This window comes from Phyllostomus hastatus, unplaced genomic scaffold (genome assembly GCF_019186645.2).
Source record: "Phyllostomus hastatus isolate PE091 unplaced genomic scaffold, TTU_PhHast_1.1 phas_contig_40, whole genome shotgun sequence".
Taxonomy (NCBI): domain Eukaryota; kingdom Metazoa; phylum Chordata; class Mammalia; order Chiroptera; family Phyllostomidae; genus Phyllostomus; species Phyllostomus hastatus.
This window is the reverse complement of record NW_025333872.1, coordinates 86,192,349-86,212,683: the sequence shown is the minus strand read 5'-3', so window position 1 is coordinate 86,212,683 and position 20,335 is coordinate 86,192,349. Positions and strand designations below refer to the sequence as shown.

The window sequence follows — 20,335 nt, the reverse complement described above, 5'->3', positions numbered from 1 at the left end:
CAAATCATGATGTTGTACACCTGAAACTAATATATCGTCACATGTCAATTATACCTCAATAAAAAATAAACACCATAATAGTGACAATATTCTCTAGTGTTACAATGGGCCTAGTACTGAAATAAGGTCAATTTTGAAAATTTAAGCCTTTTCTATTTTGTAAATTGCTACTAAACACTATAAATATGTACTATGGGATATAATTCCCATTCTTAAAAACAGTAAAATACCAATTTCTTCTCTAGGAAGAAATATTTAGGAAGGTAAGTTAGCAAATATGATAGAGACTCTTTAATTTCTAGGTAGTAAATTACTGAATAAGCCAAACTCCTTCGCTGCCTTCCATCTGACTCAAGGTGCAAGTCCAGCCCGCTGTGCCTGGTTGATGGAAACAGTCCTATGACACATGACTGCAGCAGGCAGCATGCGCCCACCGTACACCTCTCTGACCTCATTTCCGCTGCCTTCACCTACTTCCGGCCTCTCTCCCTCTCTCTACTCCAGCCACGCTCCTCCTCACTGTACCTGGAGCTCTCCAGGAACACTGCTTCAGAGCGAATGGACTTGCTCCTCCCTGCTCGAAATGTTCTTTCCACAGGCATCCTCACGGATCACAGCTCTCTCACTTCCTTTACATCTCTACTCAGAAGTCACGGGGATGCACTCTTTAAAATTTAACACCCACGTAACTGACATTTCAGATCTCCCCTCATTTAATTATTTTTCCCTTTAGCACTATTATGCAACTTACTGTGTAGTACTTACTGGCAGATATTTAATTGTCTATCTTTTCCAGTATAATGATTTCCATGAGGACAGAAATTTTTGTCTGTTTTATTACCCATACTAGTGCAGAGCACATGGTAGGTGCTCAGTAAATGTATCGAAAACCTGAATGAATACATGTGAAAGAGTTTTGTAGAATATAATCTAATCCATCTTCTCTGATACTGCAGACTGCCTTCAACAAATTCCTAGTGATATAGTTATATGCTTTGCCCAAACGTACCCCAACCAATTAGCTACCTGGTAATAACCAACATTTACTAAGCGCTTATTATGTGCCAAATACTGTTCTCAGTGCTTGATTTATTTAACCCCTGCTGCAGCCAATAAGGTAGACAGATTTATCCTCATTTTACAAAAGAAACTGAGGCACTGAGTGTTTTGGTTATGTTATACAGTGAGAAGCACATAACTACTTCTAGAGACAGTAAACTTGACTGCCATTGTCAGAGACACTTCCTTTTCAAATGTTTAAATAGGAGGCTTAATCTACTGTTTAAAATGTTCAACAAGACAGTCATATGTTATCCCACAAAATACATTCACTAACTGAGCCCCACTACATCAAAGTAAGTATCAGGTTATAAACTGGCCCAGTAGTCCTACGGTTTAGTCCAGGGACTGGCACAAGTTTTCTGTGTAGGTCCAGATTGGTTTTCGGAGCCACTGTCACAACCGCTCCCCTCTAACGTTGTGGCACAAAAGCAGCCACAGATAATAAAACATAAGCAAATAAGCAAGGTGCTGTTCTCACGAAACTCATCTGCAAAAACGGGCAGTGCGCCAGATTTGACCCACAGACAGCAATTTGCTGACTTTCAGTCTAATCAACCTGGCAATTATTGAACTAAACTAGGTATTTAGGTCACTTCTACCTGTCTAGGTCATAAAAGCATCAGAAAACTCTTTACCAAATACTGGCTGACTTGAGGAAATATGTCAACAGGCTGCCATGAGCCAGTCCGTTAGTTGCCAGATTAAAAAAGTAGCATTAATTTCAGCACAATTTACTTTTAGTAATTTACTGCTGACTTCTACCGATAATCTCTATTGTCAATATGCACATAAGGCATCAGATACTTAGCAAATCATTCTAGGATTTTGAATGATTTCTACAACAAATTTACTGATTTATAAAATATCTGACTTTCATTAAATTGGGAGTACTATACAAATTCTCTTCACAAATTTTCTTGACATCTTTTTATTATTGCCTGATCTGCCTTATATAATATAGCTTAGACTTTCATTTCTATTATTTTTTATACTTTTCAGAGAAAAAAATCATTCTTATTAATGGAGACTTGAGAAACAAAGTCATTTACTTCTACATTTTGTTTTTTTTAACTATCATTTCAAATCACCCTAAAATGGGGTCCTAATCCTCCCTGAACTGTATTTCCACTGTAAACTGACATTTTGCTTTATTTCACATTTTGGGGAAATTAGCCTTAATTCAATACAGTACTTATTCAACTACCAACATTTTTATTCATTCTTGATTGTATCACGTGTTTCTTAAACAGTATTATTTTTCCCTATACTGCACCCCCTCCCCCACAAAAATTTAACTGGCAGGTACTATTAGGCTCCACAGCTACTTCTCTTTTTCTATCTTATTGACAATATTGAACCCACTTGAAAGTACTTGCAATTGTATAGTCAAAACTTCACTATTAGAGCCACCTCTCCATAACTTTTGAAAATATCTTTCCTGGAGTCTAGATAGAATTAGATATAGCCAGCTAATTACCTTCTTTATAATTATCAACTTCTAAGACTAAGTAAGCACATTTTCTTATGTGTCTATCATGTTCGCATCACTAAAAAGATACTATTTGAGGTTTAGAACTATATTCAGGACAGAACTTTTCCTTTTGAGCCCTTCATGGAGTGAAGAAGTGGCCAGCAAAACTAGACATATATTAACACATTTCATTTACATTAGAATTAAGACTTTTAGCAACATATAGGTAGTTGAAACACTTCATCACTACTTGTCCCTGTGACAGTTTCATAAATGTTATTACGAAGATACTATATTTTAATCAAGAGTTCAAATGTATTTTAATATAGCTATAAAATAGTTAAACAGTAATGTTTTACCTTATAAAATAATTTCATAAGTGACATCTTATAAAAATATATAATCATCTATTGGTAACAAAAATTTCTCTATTAAAAAGAACAGTTTGACAGTATTTGGGCTACACTTCAAGAATATATATTTTTATTTATTTATTTATTTATTCATTCATTCATTCACTTATTTATTTATTTATTTTTAGAGAGGGAAGGGAGGGAGATAGAGAGAGAGAGAGAGAGAGAAACATCAATGTGTGGTTGCTGGGGGTTATGGCCTGCAACCCAGGAATGTACCCTGACTGGGAATCGAACCTGGGACACTTTGGTTCCCAGCCCGCGCTCAATCCACTGAGCTATGGCAGCCAGGGCAATATATTTTAAAATATATGCTTTAGTAAGACTATCATTTCTGCATCAATGCAATTAAAGAATTTTAGTGCTGCCCTGGCTGGTGTGGCTTAGTGGACTGAGCGCAGGCCAGGTTCCCAGTTGGGGGCATGCGAGAGGCACCCATCGCTATATCTCTCACACATCTGTGTTTCCCTCTCTCTCTCCTTCTCCCTCCCTTCCCCTCTCTCTAAATAAATAAATAAAATTTTAAAAAATAAGATAAAATGACATATATACCTCATTTTAAAAAAAAGAATTTTAGTGCCAATTATTCTACATTTAATTTTATTTGAAATATAAATAATTACAGTTTCAAATTAAGACAAAAATACTCTTAATGTTAAGACACATTTTAAATAACTCATTTAATTTAAAATATAATTTTAAATATTATTAAAGTGAGCAGTCACAATATATAAATATCTTAAATTGACCAACAAAAACTCAGATATTTAGGTGCAGGGTTAGGACTAACTCTTCAATACAAAATGAATCAAATAATGATGGGAATAACACAGGGTTTGTAGAGACTAAAGTAGAATGCTGTAAAACTTAAGAAAAAGTATTTTTTAAAATTACATTGCAAAATTGGTCTTTACCCTTGGATAAATTTAGGTATTTAGTTTCTAGCAATTTTATGTAAACTACAATGAGGTATCAGTGAGAAAAAATTAATTTTAGGAATAAAAAAATTATAAGGTTTGTGGTAAAATTGCTAAAAGTATTTGTCTGCCCCCCAAAATTTCTTCTCTATCACAACAATGTTCTAACTTTCTAACCCTAAATACGAATTTCTTTAATTTATAAAGAAACTGGATTGGGTTACAAACATTGCAATAGCTGTGTTTCTATATATATTATGAGATGAATTTAGGTAATGAGTATATTATTATAGAGACAATGTTCTAATAAGCTTTTAAAGAAATAAATGAGAAAAGAAACAATGATTCTACAGACAACAGCAAACATGCCATGATTTTACTGACGTGGAAGAAATAACTTACTTAAAAAAGAAGAACGGAGTTTTTTCACAGATTCAGAATATAAGCTAGTAAAGCCGCACATGCAAGAGGTCACAATCAGCATACCTTAGTGAAGCAATGGAAAGTGAAAGGAAAGAAAAGGAGACAAAGATACTAGAATGGTATGGCTGGGACAGTTTCTGCTGAAGACAACAAATGACAAAATGATTACACATACAAAGAAAAATAAATGGGGAAAAAATTCAACCAACAAGATAGCAAGGTCTATGCGCCATCACCTTTTTCTTCTCTCATGAATGGTGACACGGGTAGTATCAGCCAATAATGTCCAGAGAGCAACTGAGAAAAGAATCTCAGAGAGAACTTGAATTCAGTGGGACTGAGTTGGTGAGTACAGACCAGAGCTTCCCAGTGTCCCAGTGTCTACTGCCTTTCAGCAAATGGGCCAAGTCAGCCCAGGACAGGGTTCCCCTCAACCCCTGGTACTGCAGGGCAGACCGGAGCCTGCAGGCCTGTTACTGCCGGAGGCCTCATTGTTCTAGCCCTCTGTGCCCGAGATCCAGTGCAATTTTCTCTGTGAGCCAGGAGGTTAAGGGGGGGAAAGGTGAGTGATGGTATAGACAACTAACTATACATGTGTTCATGAGGTATCAGTATTAAGACATTTAAAATTAATGCTAATTATTTAGCAAACACAAAAGAATGCTATGAAAAGAATGGATCCGGGTTTGCATTGAATCAGGCTATGTGAGAACACTGTATTTTCACTGAACTGAAATTCACTTTTGCATCAACTTTTGCACATGGAAAATGATTCTTTTTAAATGAAATCACTGAAAAAATTGATTGTGGTCTCACAATACTAGAAATAAAAGGGACAAAACTTTGAAGTAAACTTTTGTTCTATAATGAGGCAAATTTTCCTGTCATTATGATTTAGATAAAGAAATTTGATTTTGTAGTTCTTTCCCAACATTAAATAAAATCCTAGAATATTACAAACAAAAGCAAAATCTAATAATAATACAAAACAAAACAAAAAAAGAGGCTCAACTTCCACTACTTTTTGACAGTTCCTGTATTACAGACTAAATCACACAAGCTATCTACCTAACTGAAGTACTTACATTCACAGAAGTAACTAAGCATTTATGGGAATCTTAAAACTCGGGGTTTTTTTCTTTTTACCTCCTGAAGGTTGTCGAGATTTACGAGGAGACCGGGGTTCCCTCCGATAAGGGTCATTGGAGCCATACAGTTCAATAGTGCCCAGGTTGAGGAGCACTGCTTTCTGGAGGTAGTCAACCATCGCAATGCCGTTACAGTTGCCAAAAACTACCCTGGAAGAGGAAAGAGAAGATATTTTAACACAGATAATAATTATTTAAAAATGTAGTCTGTAATGGAATAAAAGAGAAGCATGAAAGGTCTTAGAGAAAATTCCTCTTTGAACAAAAAACTACCAGACATAAAAATACAGGTTGCATATGGCTTCCGATGGAACTGGATAGATTTTTTGCAAACATTAATGATTACAATCAATATCATTAAAAAAAATCTGACATAGGAGTTGCAACTTGATCAGAGGCATAAATCCCTAGGCTAAGCAACATCTAAGTCTGAGACTCTCAGGGGAAGACATTCTCTTCCACCAGGAAAGCAGGGGACTGTATCTTCAAGACAGTTTTGGTAATCAAGTGTGAATGAATAGATTTTATTCCTTTAAGATCCCTTAAGCAAGGAGCAGAAATCTGAAAGACAGAGAGGGGCTACATAAGTACATGAAACAGGCAGGTAAGGACAACGGTGGGCTGCAGAGCGTACAACACAGCTAACGAGGACAAATGTCAACTTGGTTCCTGCTGACGTTTGCCAGCAAGAATGGAGACACGGTTCAGATAATCGGATTTTTCAAGTGGAAACTCTAAACATGGATTTTCACATCAAATAATCTTGGCTACTAGTTCAAGTTTTTAAAATACACGAAAAGGGCTAACCAAAATACAACTGTGAGCCAATGAGGCCTGTGATCAACTGACTTGCAATTTCCTTTGAAACTACCTACGTTTTCTTTTTCTTATTCCCTGTTTGTGTCCTTTATGGCTGTGGGCAGGAAAATATTAGAAAGAAGAAGGTCTGTGTCCTGACACTGTGGGACAGCAAATAAAAGACATGAAAGAAAACCATCTGAGTACACAGCCGGTTGGAGTGGGGTGCACGACTGCAAAGGGCAGAGCAGGTGGTGACAGCTAGAGGAGAAGCAGCGATGAGCGAGTCCCCAGGCTGGATGGAGGAGAGACACAGTGGCCGACACGTGCTAAAGAGCTCTGGAATGAACAGTTAGCATGCGGTTTCTCTTACAACACAATGCTGATTTTAAAACAAACATAAACATTATAGTAAAAGTATAGACAGTTAACACTATACACTTGAAGGCATGAATTAATAAGTACACCTGTACTGCAGATGAATACTTCCTTAAACTATTACTATGTGTGCACAATCTATACAAGTTAACTTTGAAGCAGAAAGAACAAATTACGCAGCTGTGGTAGACCATGTACAGATTCAGCTTAGCACGCAGTCTTCCAGGCTGACGTTGTCAGACGCCCATTCACCTGTTCATAACAGGACATAATTTCTGAAAGTATATGCAGGAGAGGACGTAGTGACTTTAAACCTTTACCTCAAATAATTCGCTGGTCTGCGAGTCACCTGACTTAATACCAGGAAGCAATATAATCATGCACGGAATAATTATTCAGAACAGAATTATGTTCAAATAAATACACATTTGATCTGAAAGTTATGTAACTTTTTAAGTGATACTATAAAGATAATCACTTCTATTTTCAGAAGCAAAAAAATGTATGAGACGCTATGAAGAGACTGAGAAACACACAAGTTACACTTACAGTCCGTAAGAAGAGTTGACGGCCAGACTGGTTATCTGTTGTGGCGGCTCTCCCCCTACCCACACCAACTGGATGACCAGCTCTGTCTGATAGCCTGGAGACTGTTTGAGTGGTGAATTTTTAACTCTGTAAGAAAGGAAAACATGTTACTTTTTGTATCTTATTAGCCTATATAATTATAGAATCATGCATAAATAACTATACAAAAATAACTTTATATATGAAATTGTACTACTTATTTTAAAAAGTAAAAAATCAGAATCCTATCCTCTAGAAGCACTTAATCCAGACACCAAATACGTACATGAGTTAAAAAAATGAGAAATCGTGTGCAGTAAGCCCCACACACAGAGTGGAGGGAGAGAGCAAGGGCGAAGTGGGCGGGAAGGGGAGGGCGGGTGCAAGGAGGGCAGGGAGGGCTGAGGAGAAGAACGAGAAGCAGCAGTCCTGGCATTAAGAAGAAAAAAAACACAAGTTACAAAAGCACACTTAAAACTTAAAAACATGGTTTAACTAAATGAAAACTGGCCAAAAACATAAGCTAAAGAATGAGGAAAAAAACGGGAAATTTATTTTCGTGTGACTTTTTCTAAAAAATATATACCTTAATTTAAGGTAAGAACTTTTTTTAGGTTTTTCTTTTCTTTTTTAATTATATTTTATTGATTATGCTATGACAGTTGTCCTGGTTTTTCTCCCTTTGCTCCCCTCCTCCCAGCACCCCCACTGCCTCAGGCAATCCCCACGCTTTTTTTATGCCCATGGGTCAGGTGTATTAAGTTCTTTGGCTGCTCCATTTCCTATACTGTACTTTGCATCCCCATAGCTGTTCTGTAACCACCTATTTGTACTTCTTAATCCCCAAGGTGAGAATATTTTTGATCGCACAGACTCTCCAAAAACTGCTCCTATAAAACATATACAATTTTGAGGATTCTGCCTTGGAGTGACAACGTATGGAAGAACAGCAGCCAGACTACTCAAACTTGAATCTCCTGACACCAAACTCACAGGTAAAAACGTGTTTGAGTCATTTAGTTGGTACTTCCAGTGAAGAGGACCATGACACCTGACCTTTTACTGAGGTATTTGCTAGACCCACTCTGGAGAAGAAAGGGGTTGGTACGTGGTCCAAATTTCAGGGTGTACGTGAATCACTAAGGGTGCTCTGGTGCTGAGTTACAGTCACTTCTGCCTGTGCCAGGCAATGCACTCAGAACTGTCCGTACACTAGCTGAGGCAGAAGTTCTGGTCTTTCCCAGGGAAACACCCACTACTCAGCTCCAGCTGTCCATCTCAAGACTCGGAAATCCTGCATACCATTCATCTCCACCAGTGACGGCCTCTGCTGACGTGAGCACAAGCCCAAGAGTCTGAGTACACTATTCTTCCCTTGTATGAATTAGGTGAGGTTCAATGAAGTGTCCGCTGGCCCTCTGCTTACTTAATGTGCTCATTAGAGTAAATTCTCAAGAACAGCAATAGCCATTCAGAGACAATTTTAGATGCACATATGACTACATTGGCATTTTTAGACCTAAGTGATGAAGACACACAAAACTTACGGAATTATTTTACCTGGAATGAAGAAACTACAAAAGTTTTTAAGCAAAAATAAGCCAGCCAAAACTGGTTACACAATCCACACTGATAAAAAGTTAGACACCAGATCAAGAAATGACAGAAATGACAGAATATGTAAGATTTTAAAAAATACAAAATGGGGAGTGGGTAGGTGTTATGTTTTATGTCCACAATGATTACATTCAGGTTATCATTTTATTGTTTTGGATATATGTAAATCAATTTGTTTACTTTTTAAAGACAAGGTTTGAGCCTTTATAAAAAGTTCCTTAATTCATACAAACATATTTAAATGTCAAAATAATGTTTGGAGGCTTTGTGGTTTCAAAACCATTTCTGTTTGGATGAATGTCCTGCAAAAACACAATTAAAATCTTTAAGTAAACACAAACATAAAACTTTATTGGCAAAAGGAATAGTGGAAACATCTGTTTTTAAAATGTTTCTTCAAAAAAGAGAAACCAGTAAGGTACAAAGGCATTTTGTATAAAAAACAAAACAAAAAAAATTTCAGTATTAGTTATGGTAACATCATTCAGTTATAATTCTGATTTTTAGAAATGGGCTCAAAACAATGTGAAGTTAATAAGTGTTTACCTGAAGATTATTAAAAGGAAAAAAATGAAGTATAACTCAGATTGTCTGTGATGAAAAGTCACTACTAAATATGAATATATGCATTCTACACAAAAATCTCAAAAATCTTACCAAAAATATGCTACAAAAATAAACCTCTAAAAATTGTACTTTATACACTAATAAAAATTAAATTTAATAAAAAGCTGGAGAAATAAACATTGACGTCAGGGCATTAATGGAAACTTTACAAATTTAAGTTTAAAGTAAAGGAGTACTGAGTAAGTAACCAAAGGGAAGAGTGTATTGTAGGATTCTGTATTTGCAAGTCTCCTTCCAACTCCACACGGGCCAGATCTACAGCAAAAAGGAGGTGTGAGTTGAGTGTAAGGGAGAGACCCACAAAGGAGGGCAGCTGGAGAGGGGAAAGAAATCCGAGACCCTCCCGGGAAAATGTAGTTGATTAACTTCGGTGCTTGCACTTTTTCAGTCTGACCAGTTTCTCATCCTCGGCACCACAGCATTTTGAACTGGGTAATTCTTTGCCATGGGGCACTGCCCTGGGCACTACAGGGTGTTTAGCTTCGCCCCTGCCTTCTGGCACTAGATGCCAGTAGCACCCCCATTTCCCCTGGTGTGACACTGATAATATCTCCAGATATCGCCAAATGCTTCCTGAGGAGCAAAACTGTTCCCCATCTGAGAACTATTAGCATAGAATACACAAACTCAAAGTTATTCGAAATATAAAGATTTTTAAAGTTATACTATACTTTAAAAATCACTGTGATAGAAAAAATCTGCCTTATTTTTGGGGTGAATGCATGTTTGATTACATAGACATTCTCCACAGCAACTGCTGAACTGCTACCCACCAAGAGAAGAGATTCTAGCAGATCTGCAAGCGAAGCAGTGGCAGCGTAGTTCTTTAACCAGCGCAGATTGTCCTCTTTCCACCCTCTCTGCCTTGAATCTGCCACAGTCTGGCTCCCCGCCCCACCACTCTTGTAATGGAATCTTTGACATTTCCCATAACCACTGTTCAGTTACTACCTTCACTGTCTTCTCTGTAAATGTAATACTTTTAATCATACTCTTCATAAAACTGTTGATTGATTTTTAACTCTTTCCTCGTTGTTTTATTCCTCTGCCATATTTAAGGCCCATACCCTTGGATAAAATTAACTATTAATATAAGTTGGACAGAAAAAAGAAAACTTTGTCCAATTTATTCCTGTACAAAAGCAAAATGTATTCAAAATTGGAATGCTACAATAAAGGCATTTAAATAATGATACTGTGGTGCTAGAGAAGATTCAAAAAAAGACAAGTAAATGATTACAAAACAACTGAATCTCCAAAGACTGAATAAGCAGAATTTTTAGAATGGTAGAAAGCAGCCTAAACATACATTTCGTCCACACATAAATCCAGACTAAAACCATCAGTGGTTTAGGAGATGGAGGTGGAGATACAGAAGAAAGATCCATGCTAGTCCACTGTCTAAGGATCAAATCTTCATACTTTCGGGATAAAATCATGGAATGCAATCCTATTCCTCTTGATGCCACAGACATAGATATTGGATCAATCAGAACAAAACACAGACAGAGCTGTTCTTATGCCATTTGACTCCATTGCAGAAAAATGTTACCATAGCTTACTTATTAAGGCACACAACTCATCTAAATTAACAGATAATTTCCAAAACATCTGTATCGTTTACTAACTTACTTCAAACAAGGGACGTTATCCCGAAGGCCATCAGAGGAACTGCTACTGGTGGAAGGATGAGACTGAGGAGGGATGGGCTGAGGATTGGCGCCCCCCACTGGTGTTGGCAGAGGCGGTGCCTGTTCACCCTCCGGGGATTCCACATCATTTATCTCATACAACAATCGAACTTCAAGCATCTGTTGTAAAAGTAAGATAGCTCCTTTACTCCCAATAAATGTGATTCACTTCCTTACAGTTTATACACGCTTGCACATTTTAGGGGAAAGAACATTTTTAAAGGTAAAAATTAGTAAGATTTCTAAAGATAAGGATTTAGCCACAAAAAAAGGTCTCTGACTCAGCTCTTGAAAAACGATGTGTATGTGTGCAAGTACACACACACCCACACCCAAACACGCATTACGGTTTTAGAATTCATGGAGTTTGTTAATATCAAACTAGAGTATGCTCATACTCAGATGAGCTTTGTTTAAAGGAAACATAAGTATTTAAGGATTTAAATGTTCAGTAAGACATGCATAAAAACATGGTATTTTTCAAAACAAGACAAATGGCAATGTAAATGCTCAGGTAATTTTAAAAATTCTAGACAAAACTGACTGCAAATAATCTTCTAAATAATTTAAAAATTTTAAAAAGTCAGACATCTGACATTGAAACAACCATGAGACCGTTACCGGAATGACTTCTGTAATAACTTCTTGTTTGCTGAATCTATAAATAATGACGTGAGCGGAAACTCCAGCGATGCACAGCATTCTACTTTCTGGACACCAGGAGATGATCTGAATGGCATAGGGATCTTCATCTACAATGTCTGTGTTCGGCTTGTCATCTTTGCTTCTTGACTTTTCAAATACTTTAGCTGTCTTTAGTTTATACAGTACTTGAAGAGTTACTAGATAAAAGATATATATTAGGTAATTTAATATAAAAAGTCCAAATATAATGTAATATTTAATCAGTTATACTATGTAAGAAAATAGTCTATATTTATTTGAACCATACTTTGATCCCCACATTTGTTATACTTTTAGATAATGCATTCAATGTACTCACTGACCAAAAAAAGTGTACCCATTACTCATTGTATTCATTAAAAAAAATCATCATCATGATAAATTTAGATAACCTGAAAAAAATTAGTAATAAAAAAATTTGTAAAAAATAAATTAAAATAATAAATGACATTTTCTTCCTAAAATGGTTTTCTAATATTTTCTCTACAAAAGAGAACAATGTTATCTAACACTTCTAGAGGATGAAACATAATATATCCTGAGTTAACTGAATTCTGAGTGCCTGCTATGTATGTTTTACAAACATTAGCCATTCATAGCATTCTTTCCTTTTTTGCCATTATATAACCACCACAAACATTTCAAGAAGACAATACAAATTTTGTGGTATATGTTTAGAACCGGGCATTAAAATCATACAAATTTTTGTTGATTTATCACATATGCCTGCTTCTCCCATTTCTGAATTAGAAAAAGAAGGTTTGAAGAAATTTTGAAGACAAGATTTGAGTACTTCTGTTGAGAAGCACTAATTAATAGCCTGAAGAATATCTTTAATCTATTAAAAATCCTAAATTCTTACTTGATTAATAGGTATTAAATTTATGCCTTTGAATTTCAAATGGAATGTTGGTGATGCATTAAAGTACAGGTTGTACAAAAGCAGCTATTCTACAACATGTAACATTAATAATAATGCTCAAAATACTTACTTGCAGAAGCATCCCAGAACTTAACAGACCCATCGGCATGCCTATGAAAAGCAAATGAATTAAAAATGTTATTAAAAAACGTTTATATTTTGTTTCTTTGAAGTATATTGTTATATAAAAAGACAGTCACCAAAATGAGGAAAAAAGATAAAATTTAGGGTAAATTATCAGTTTACAGACAATAATTTATTTCTTATTATGTTTCAGCATAAAGGAAAGCACTATCTGCCCAATTAATTAATGCTCATGTGGTCTTAATTATATTTAGCTATTACTGATTTACTTGGTGAAACAGACTTTTACTTACCCTGTAATAATTATTTCTGGGTAACTCTGAGCACCCAAACCCCAATTACCTCCATTGATGGGCCATTCCTGAAAGAAAAGATTATTGTATAAAGCAACTTCCAAGCACATCATGCATCTTTATGTATATCTATGGCAAGAGTAAACAACATACTTTGCTTCCAAAAAGGATTTTTCCATTTATTTTCTCTAGGAAAGGATTCAGTGTTATCAAACACTTCAACGTGATAGATATAAAATGCTGATGTATTTATGTAACATTAAATAATCAAACTCATGTCCAATACCTTTTTGCTGTAACCTTGCCGTTTCTGTCTAGCGCCAACAGAATAAAGTGCAGGAATAAGGTCCACAGGACAATCAGCAAAGTACTCGCAACACGTAACGGGGGATTCATGTATACTCAAAGGGTAGGGATTTTCAAATATAGGATATCTTTAACAACAAGAAAAGGAAAATATTCATTAACAAATTATTACATATAATTAATGCAATGAAAACAAAATAATTTATAGCTTTAGAATATAGAAAGTTTTGGTTTAATTAAAACTCAATATCCTTTGAAGGCCCACATATTATCTAAAATTATATTTTAACTTAGTAAGTTCTTTCTACAGAATTTTACAAGTTACATACATCTAGCAGATTTAATAAACATGCATATATGTATAAAATGACATCTTTTATAATGACAGTTGCTCAATTAGAATAGTAAACAGAGAAGCTGCAGTTGGTACTACATACAATACATATACCACACACTGGAATAAGTGATTTATATATAGTTAACTCATTTATTCTTGCACCAAACTTATGATGCAGTATTTGACCGAAGAATGAAAACTGAGAGCGATGTGCCACAGGCATGCCGACTAGCAAGGAGCAGTACAATGTAAACTGTGCTCTTAACCACAAAGTCATAAGATTCTCAATTAACAGACACCTAATTGTTTTATCAGTAGAGATAATACAAATTTTCAATTCTCCTTTTTTCCCTCCATCAGTGTAATGTGTATTGCAATATGTGATCTATGAATGCTCTCTTGTTTCAGTGATAACCTAAACGAAATTCTATCTTAAATGTTTTCTATTTATAAAATTATATTAGAGCAAAAAATGCTTTAAAAAATCATAAAATTAAAGTAAAATCCTAACTAAAATACAATGGTATTCCTTTCCTGGTTCTAAAGCCCTTGGAAATAAGAATGATTACTTAAAAATATCTAGAAAATCAGAAACCAGCTAAAAAAAGTCTAGTAAGTTCAGACTTAGCTAACCTGAAAAAATTAGATGTATTGATCAGTCTACTACTGGAAATAATTAAAAACAGGAAAAAAATATCAGGGAAGTCCTTTCTAGACTTCAAAATGAACTCAACTGTCCCCACTCCCTTCTCAGCCACACATAAAAGAGCAGAAGGCAAAACTCAGGCAAACCAACAGATGCATTAAAAAATGGCAGGCAATTTTTATCTCTTTATAAACACACCGCATAATCCTTAGCTCAATAATTCTACCATCATTATACCAATACACATGCCCACTCACAGGTTACTTGTACGATATTTTCTTTAACAAATATGTCCCAGTATAGAACACATGTGAAAATACAACTATTTAAAAACTTACCTAAGTAAAAAAATAAAATCATATTAAGAGTAAGTTATTCTAGGACAGTTATTTAGACAAAAATGTTTTAAATTCCTTTATTCCACAATGATATTGTTACTGCCCCCTGAAAAACCCCATTGATTATTATAGCCAGCAAGTAACTAAGTTGATGTGAATTTAGGAATGCCTTAAAATGAGAGAAATAATATACTCTATTTACACTTCAGGGTTTCCCACTCTCAGTACTATACACATTTTGCATCAGATAATTCTTTGTGAGGGAGTATCTTGGGTACTGTGGATGTTTAGCAGCATTTCTGTTCTCTACCACTAGATGGCAGTGTCAACCCCTCCCTTCAATAAAGTGTCTACCCGGACTGCCAAACTAGCTCCCAGAGAACAAACTTGCCCCCAGTTGAGAAAAACTGAAATACTGAATGGGTAACTTGATGAAAAAAACATGCTTAATGATTATCTCTCAAGAGATATAAATAGATAGTATAATGTTCTATTCAAAGAACTTTAAACATTGTATCACCTATGTTAGAAAAAGCAGAAAATGGAAAATAAACAAAAATTGCAAAGGAACTATGGTGGGAATTACAGATTTGATATGATACATCTGATTAAGAGAGAATAGAAAAAAATAAAGAGAAAAAGAAGGCTAACTCTGAAACGTATATGGATTTTTGTAGCAAGCGGAGTGTTTCAGTTGCTGGAAACTATGTAAGAAAAGCATGGAAGATTGACACTTGTGTAACACCCGGCTCTGTTTTCCAGGGAATGTGGCGCCTGCAAGAAGACAGTGAAAAACCAGGTTGGAAAGGTACCCTGCATTCCAACCATGTATGGTAGCAAGCAGGCTGAGGTGCTTTTAAATCAAACAATAGGGAACCACAGTGGTTTGAAGAGGAGAGTGGCAAGATTGGTGCTGCGTGTAAAATCAGCCTGGCCATGGCAGCCGTGACACACTGCCACAGGCAGTGAATACGGTTGCAGAAACTACAAGAGCTATCTGGAGGTCAACTGTGTGATGGACTCAATGTTGGACATGGTGACTCCCTATCCCCCAGGGTATCCGAGCATTAGACTGAACGATGAAATTTCAGAAACCCAACAAATTCTGACTTAAAAAATGGAAACTCTGTATGATCAGCTACTAGAGAAATTTTGTAGGTAGAAATGTCCATCTGGAGTTATAAAAAGAGGCCAAGGTTATAGATATAAATGCAGTGGTTTCAAAAAAATGAATGTTACAAACATCTTTTTTTCATCACATACTAAAATAATTGCTTGTCAAATTTTATTTCTTACCCATTTTGTGCAAGGTCTATAAGTACTAAATCCTTTTCTAGAAGAACAACTACAGCATATGGTTCTTGAAAATCTGGAATAGGAAAACAATACACGAATAGTTTTAAATATGCAGGAAGAAAAATATTAAATATGAAAGACAGCAAATTATAAATATTTTTGTTGGTTTTTATTTTGTTCCATTTTCTCACAGATTTAGAATCTTCATCTTGTATTTAATATAATTTAAGGTAGTATTTTCGAAATGAGATAAATCTATATAATAACCTATATAAAATTATTTCAGTTTTATAATAGTGAGTAAAACAAGAAGCCTGTAACTTCTATGGTATTTCAAATTAAAAGGCAGCATATGGCCAACAAACTAAAAATTTAAATCCAAATGCACATAAGAACTCTCATTATTGGATATCTTAGAAGCCCAGTGGAGTACTATTATAATATTACATAGTCTTTATCTTGGTTATTTCATATATGCCTGCTAACTATTAAATGCATTACATCTCTACATCTCAACTAGCTTCAAATGAAGTAAAAAAGATCCAGATTTAAATTCCCCTAAAAATTTATGCAAGCTGTGATGATTAATTGTATATGTCAACTTGTCTTCTCTGTGGTGTTCATTGGTTTGGTCAAATATTAGTCTAGATGTTGCTGTGAAACTATTTTTTTAGATGTGATTAACATTTAAATCTGTAGACTCTAAGAAGATTATCCTCAATAATGGTGGGCCTCATCTAGTCAGTTGAAGGCCTGAACAAAAACATAAACTTTCCAGGAAACAAAACAATTCTGCCTTCAGACTCAAGATTGCAGCATTCACTCTTTCCTGAATTCTCAGCCTGCAGGTCTGCTCTGCAATTTTAGACTTATCAGCTTCCACAATTACATGAACCAATACTCCAAATTCTCTGTCTGTATTTATACCTGTCTCAAATGGCTGTGCTTTTCTGGAGAACCTTGACTAGAGTACCAGTATTTTAATGAATATTAAAATGTATCTTTTTAAAATTTTTAAAAAATATTTTATTGATTATGCTATTACAGTTGTCCCATTTCCCCCCCGTTATTCCCCTTGGCCACGCACACTGCCTCCCACCTGCATTCCCCCACTTTAGTTCATGTCCGTATGTCGTACATGTAAGTTCTTTGGCTGCTACATTTCCTACACTACTCTTAACCTCCTCTGTCTGTTTTGTACCTACCATCTATGCTTCTTATTTCCTGTACCCTTCCCCCTGTTCTCCCCCTCCCCTGACCCACTGATGACCCTCCATATGATGTCCATTTCTGTGATTCTGTTCCTGCTCTAGTGCTTTGCTTAGTTTGTTTTGTTTTTTTTAGGTTCAGTTGTTGACAGTTGTGAGTTTGTCGTCATTTCATTGCTCGTATTTTGATCATCTTCTTTTTCTTAGATAAGTCCCTTTAACATTTCATATAATAAGGGTTTGGTGATGATGAACTCCTTTAACTTGACCTTATCTGAGAAGCACTTGATCTACCTTCCCATTCTAAATGAAAGCTTTGCTGGATAGAATAATCTCGATGTAGGTCCTTGCCTTTCATGACTTTGAATACTTCTTCCCAGACCCTTCTTGTCTGTAAGGTTTCTTTTGAGAAATCAGCTGACAGTCTTATGGTAACTCCTTTGTAGGGAACTCCCTCCTTTTCTCTTGCTGCTGTTAAGATTCTCTCCTTATCTTTAATCTGGGGTAATGTAATTATGATGTGCCTTTGTGGGTGCTTCCTTGGGTCCAACTTGTTTGGGACTCTCTGAGCTTCTTGGACTTCCTAGAAGTCTATTTCCTTTGCCAGATTGGAGAAGTTCTTCTTCATTATCTTTTCAAGTAAGTTTTCAACTTCTTGCTCTTTCTCTTCTCCTTCTGGCACCCCTATGATTTGGATATTGGAACGTTTAAAGTTATCCCAGAGGTTCCTAAGCCTCTCCTCATTTTTCCTAACGTGGGTAGTTTTGTTTATGCTACAAAGGCACTTACTACTAACAGGTGATACAACAAAATTAACTTCTGAAATGAAACTGGCAAAGTTATGAGGGCGGCATCTCTTCCCAGAAGAATGAACACAATACATTAAGGAAACTACTAAGATAACATTTAGGTCTTTGTTCTGAATATAGATATATGTATAAATGAGCTTTAAAGATGCAAAGCTTACCATTTGGGTATGGTGTTTCACACAAGGTTAGGAAATCAACAATTGAATAGTCCATTTCTAGCACAGCAGTACTTTTCCCGTGCATGACTGTTAAGCAAGGTCTTCTTCCTACAGTATCATATGACAAACCTCCTGATAAAATAATAAAAGGTTCCCTGGAAATAAAATACACAGGGTTATAAACAGCATGGTGAAGACTAATTATTTTCCTGCTACATCATAAATGTTTTATTTAGTGAAATAATCAAAACTTATTATTGTAACATTTTTATCCATCATTTACTTGAATGTTTGCATGTGGCGTTTGTAACTGCATTAGGTAAGACCCAAGTGAAGTCCTAAAAATTAACCAGTAATAGGAATGAAGGTTGACCACATTTCACTCTCAAACCTCCTCTTGGCCCCTAAAATATATTCTCTTAGCCTCTTTATAAAGTTGTCAAAAGATTCTTCCTGGGTTTCTGCTGCTAAGTCTATTGAGTGGACTTCCTTTTTTCCAACCTTATTAGCCAAGCCTTCTAAAAAGGAATGCTGATGCCCTAAGGCATCAATTGTACATAATGAATTAACTTATCACCGATGCAGCAAGAATGTACTCGCTACAAGTCACCCTGGAAAAAGCTGAGAAAGCAGTCACTCAAATCACTTCTGTAGGGCTCAATTTTCTCCTGGAACCTTTGCTGGTTGGCTCTCAAACCACAGTTGCCATGCACCTCACTCGGCTGCTGCTTCTAAGGAGGCCCCCAACAGTCTCCCTGTTAGTCGTCATTAAATTTAATAATTTTTAGACCCACTTTTTAAAACTGCATATCTAAATATGCAAAAGAGAAAAAACTACAAGTGCTTTTATGTTCTGTATTTCTTTACCTTCAATTTGCCTATTCACGTTTTTTGTTCATGTTTTTGGAAGATTAGTAATCCTTTTGTAATTGGTTTGTAAGAGGTCTTCGTTTTGTAAGGAAATTAGCTCTTGTTCTGCCTTATGTGTTTTCATTTGTTGGTGGAAAAGTTATTTATGGTACAACAATATACAGATGATTTAAAATGTTTTGTACATGACTGTTTTAAGTCCTGTAATTTATGACTTGTAGGTAGTTCCTTAATGGTTACTCTGTGGCCTGTAGGTCTACCATCTTCCTCTTCACATCTCGTACAAGCAGTATGGAACACTGTGCAAAAGAAGTTCTGGAACTAATGTGCCCGCATTTTTAATCTCAGCTGTGGTTTTACTTTCTGTGTGATCTTGGACAAGGTACTTAATTTCTTTGTGCCTAGCTTCTGAATCTACAAAACGGAGATGGAGTGGTAAATACCCTCAGACAATTACTGAATTAATTAATACATGCAGAGCATTGGGGTTGATGCCTAACACACAGTACACCCTTGTTAAGAATTACCTAAGGTTACTGTCATTGTACAATAATCATCACCACCCCTCTGAAAGATTCCTTCTTGTAATATTTGGGGGGGGGGATTGAAACTTCTAAATTATATTTATTCTTATCTAAAACAATAAATAAAATTCACTAAAATTTACTTAGAGTAGCAGTAGTGCAGGTGGGTAACTTATAAGTAAATATAAACATTAGGTCAAATAATTCAATTGTTTTTTATGTTTAAACTGTTTTTTATATTTACACATTTTACCTATTTAAAATATATAAAATAATGTGTTGTGTATATGTTTGTATTTTCTTATTGAAAACTTTACCTTCATGTAGCCCTGTTACCCTTTAGTATTTTTTCACAGCATTTATTGCTAAAAGTAATTTGTTTATTTTGCATATTACTCATTTTGTGAAAATGTAAGCCCGTGAAGGCCAAGGGTTTTGTCTGTTTCATTCATTGCTGTATCCAAAGTGGTGCCTCACAGGTAAGTAAATGAATTAGTAGGCAAGCATGTTACCCTAATCACTGTCCAGCTTACTACCATTTAGATTTTTCACCACTAAACCTATTCGGGCAGTAACCAGAACTTACAATTTGGTCCTGAAGAACACTATACCCATACTTACACTGTTTCAATGTCTCTGCATACTGCGGTCATGACAACTCTGGTCAGGAAAGAATACTTAATTTTCTCCCACTTTTCCTCACATATAATGGATAAACAGAATATGTCTTCTCTCTTTCGTACTTTGA

The 20,335-nt window shown here is 35.6% G+C and overlaps 1 protein-coding gene across 6 annotated transcripts in view; it reads right to left on the bottom strand.

The window, feature by feature from the left end:
- Positions 1-20,335, bottom strand: part of STXBP5 (syntaxin binding protein 5) — a 129,464-nt gene that overhangs the window by 35,978 nt on the left and 73,151 nt on the right. For all 6 annotated transcript variants that reach the window (XM_045842600.1, XM_045842602.1, XM_045842605.1 and 3 more), the window contains exons 10-18: positions 18,194-18,348; positions 16,019-16,091; positions 13,382-13,529; positions 13,096-13,163; positions 12,789-12,829; positions 11,734-11,954; positions 11,054-11,232; positions 7,160-7,285; positions 5,433-5,584 (exon numbers count right to left, since the gene is read on the bottom strand). In XM_045842600.1, coding sequence (XP_045698556.1) covers positions 5,433-5,584; positions 7,160-7,285; positions 11,054-11,232; positions 11,734-11,954; positions 12,789-12,829; positions 13,096-13,163; positions 13,382-13,529; positions 16,019-16,091; positions 18,194-18,348 — 1,163 coding nt within the window. The remainder of the gene's footprint in view (positions 1-5,432; positions 5,585-7,159; positions 7,286-11,053; positions 11,233-11,733; positions 11,955-12,788; positions 12,830-13,095; positions 13,164-13,381; positions 13,530-16,018; positions 16,092-18,193; positions 18,349-20,335) is intronic.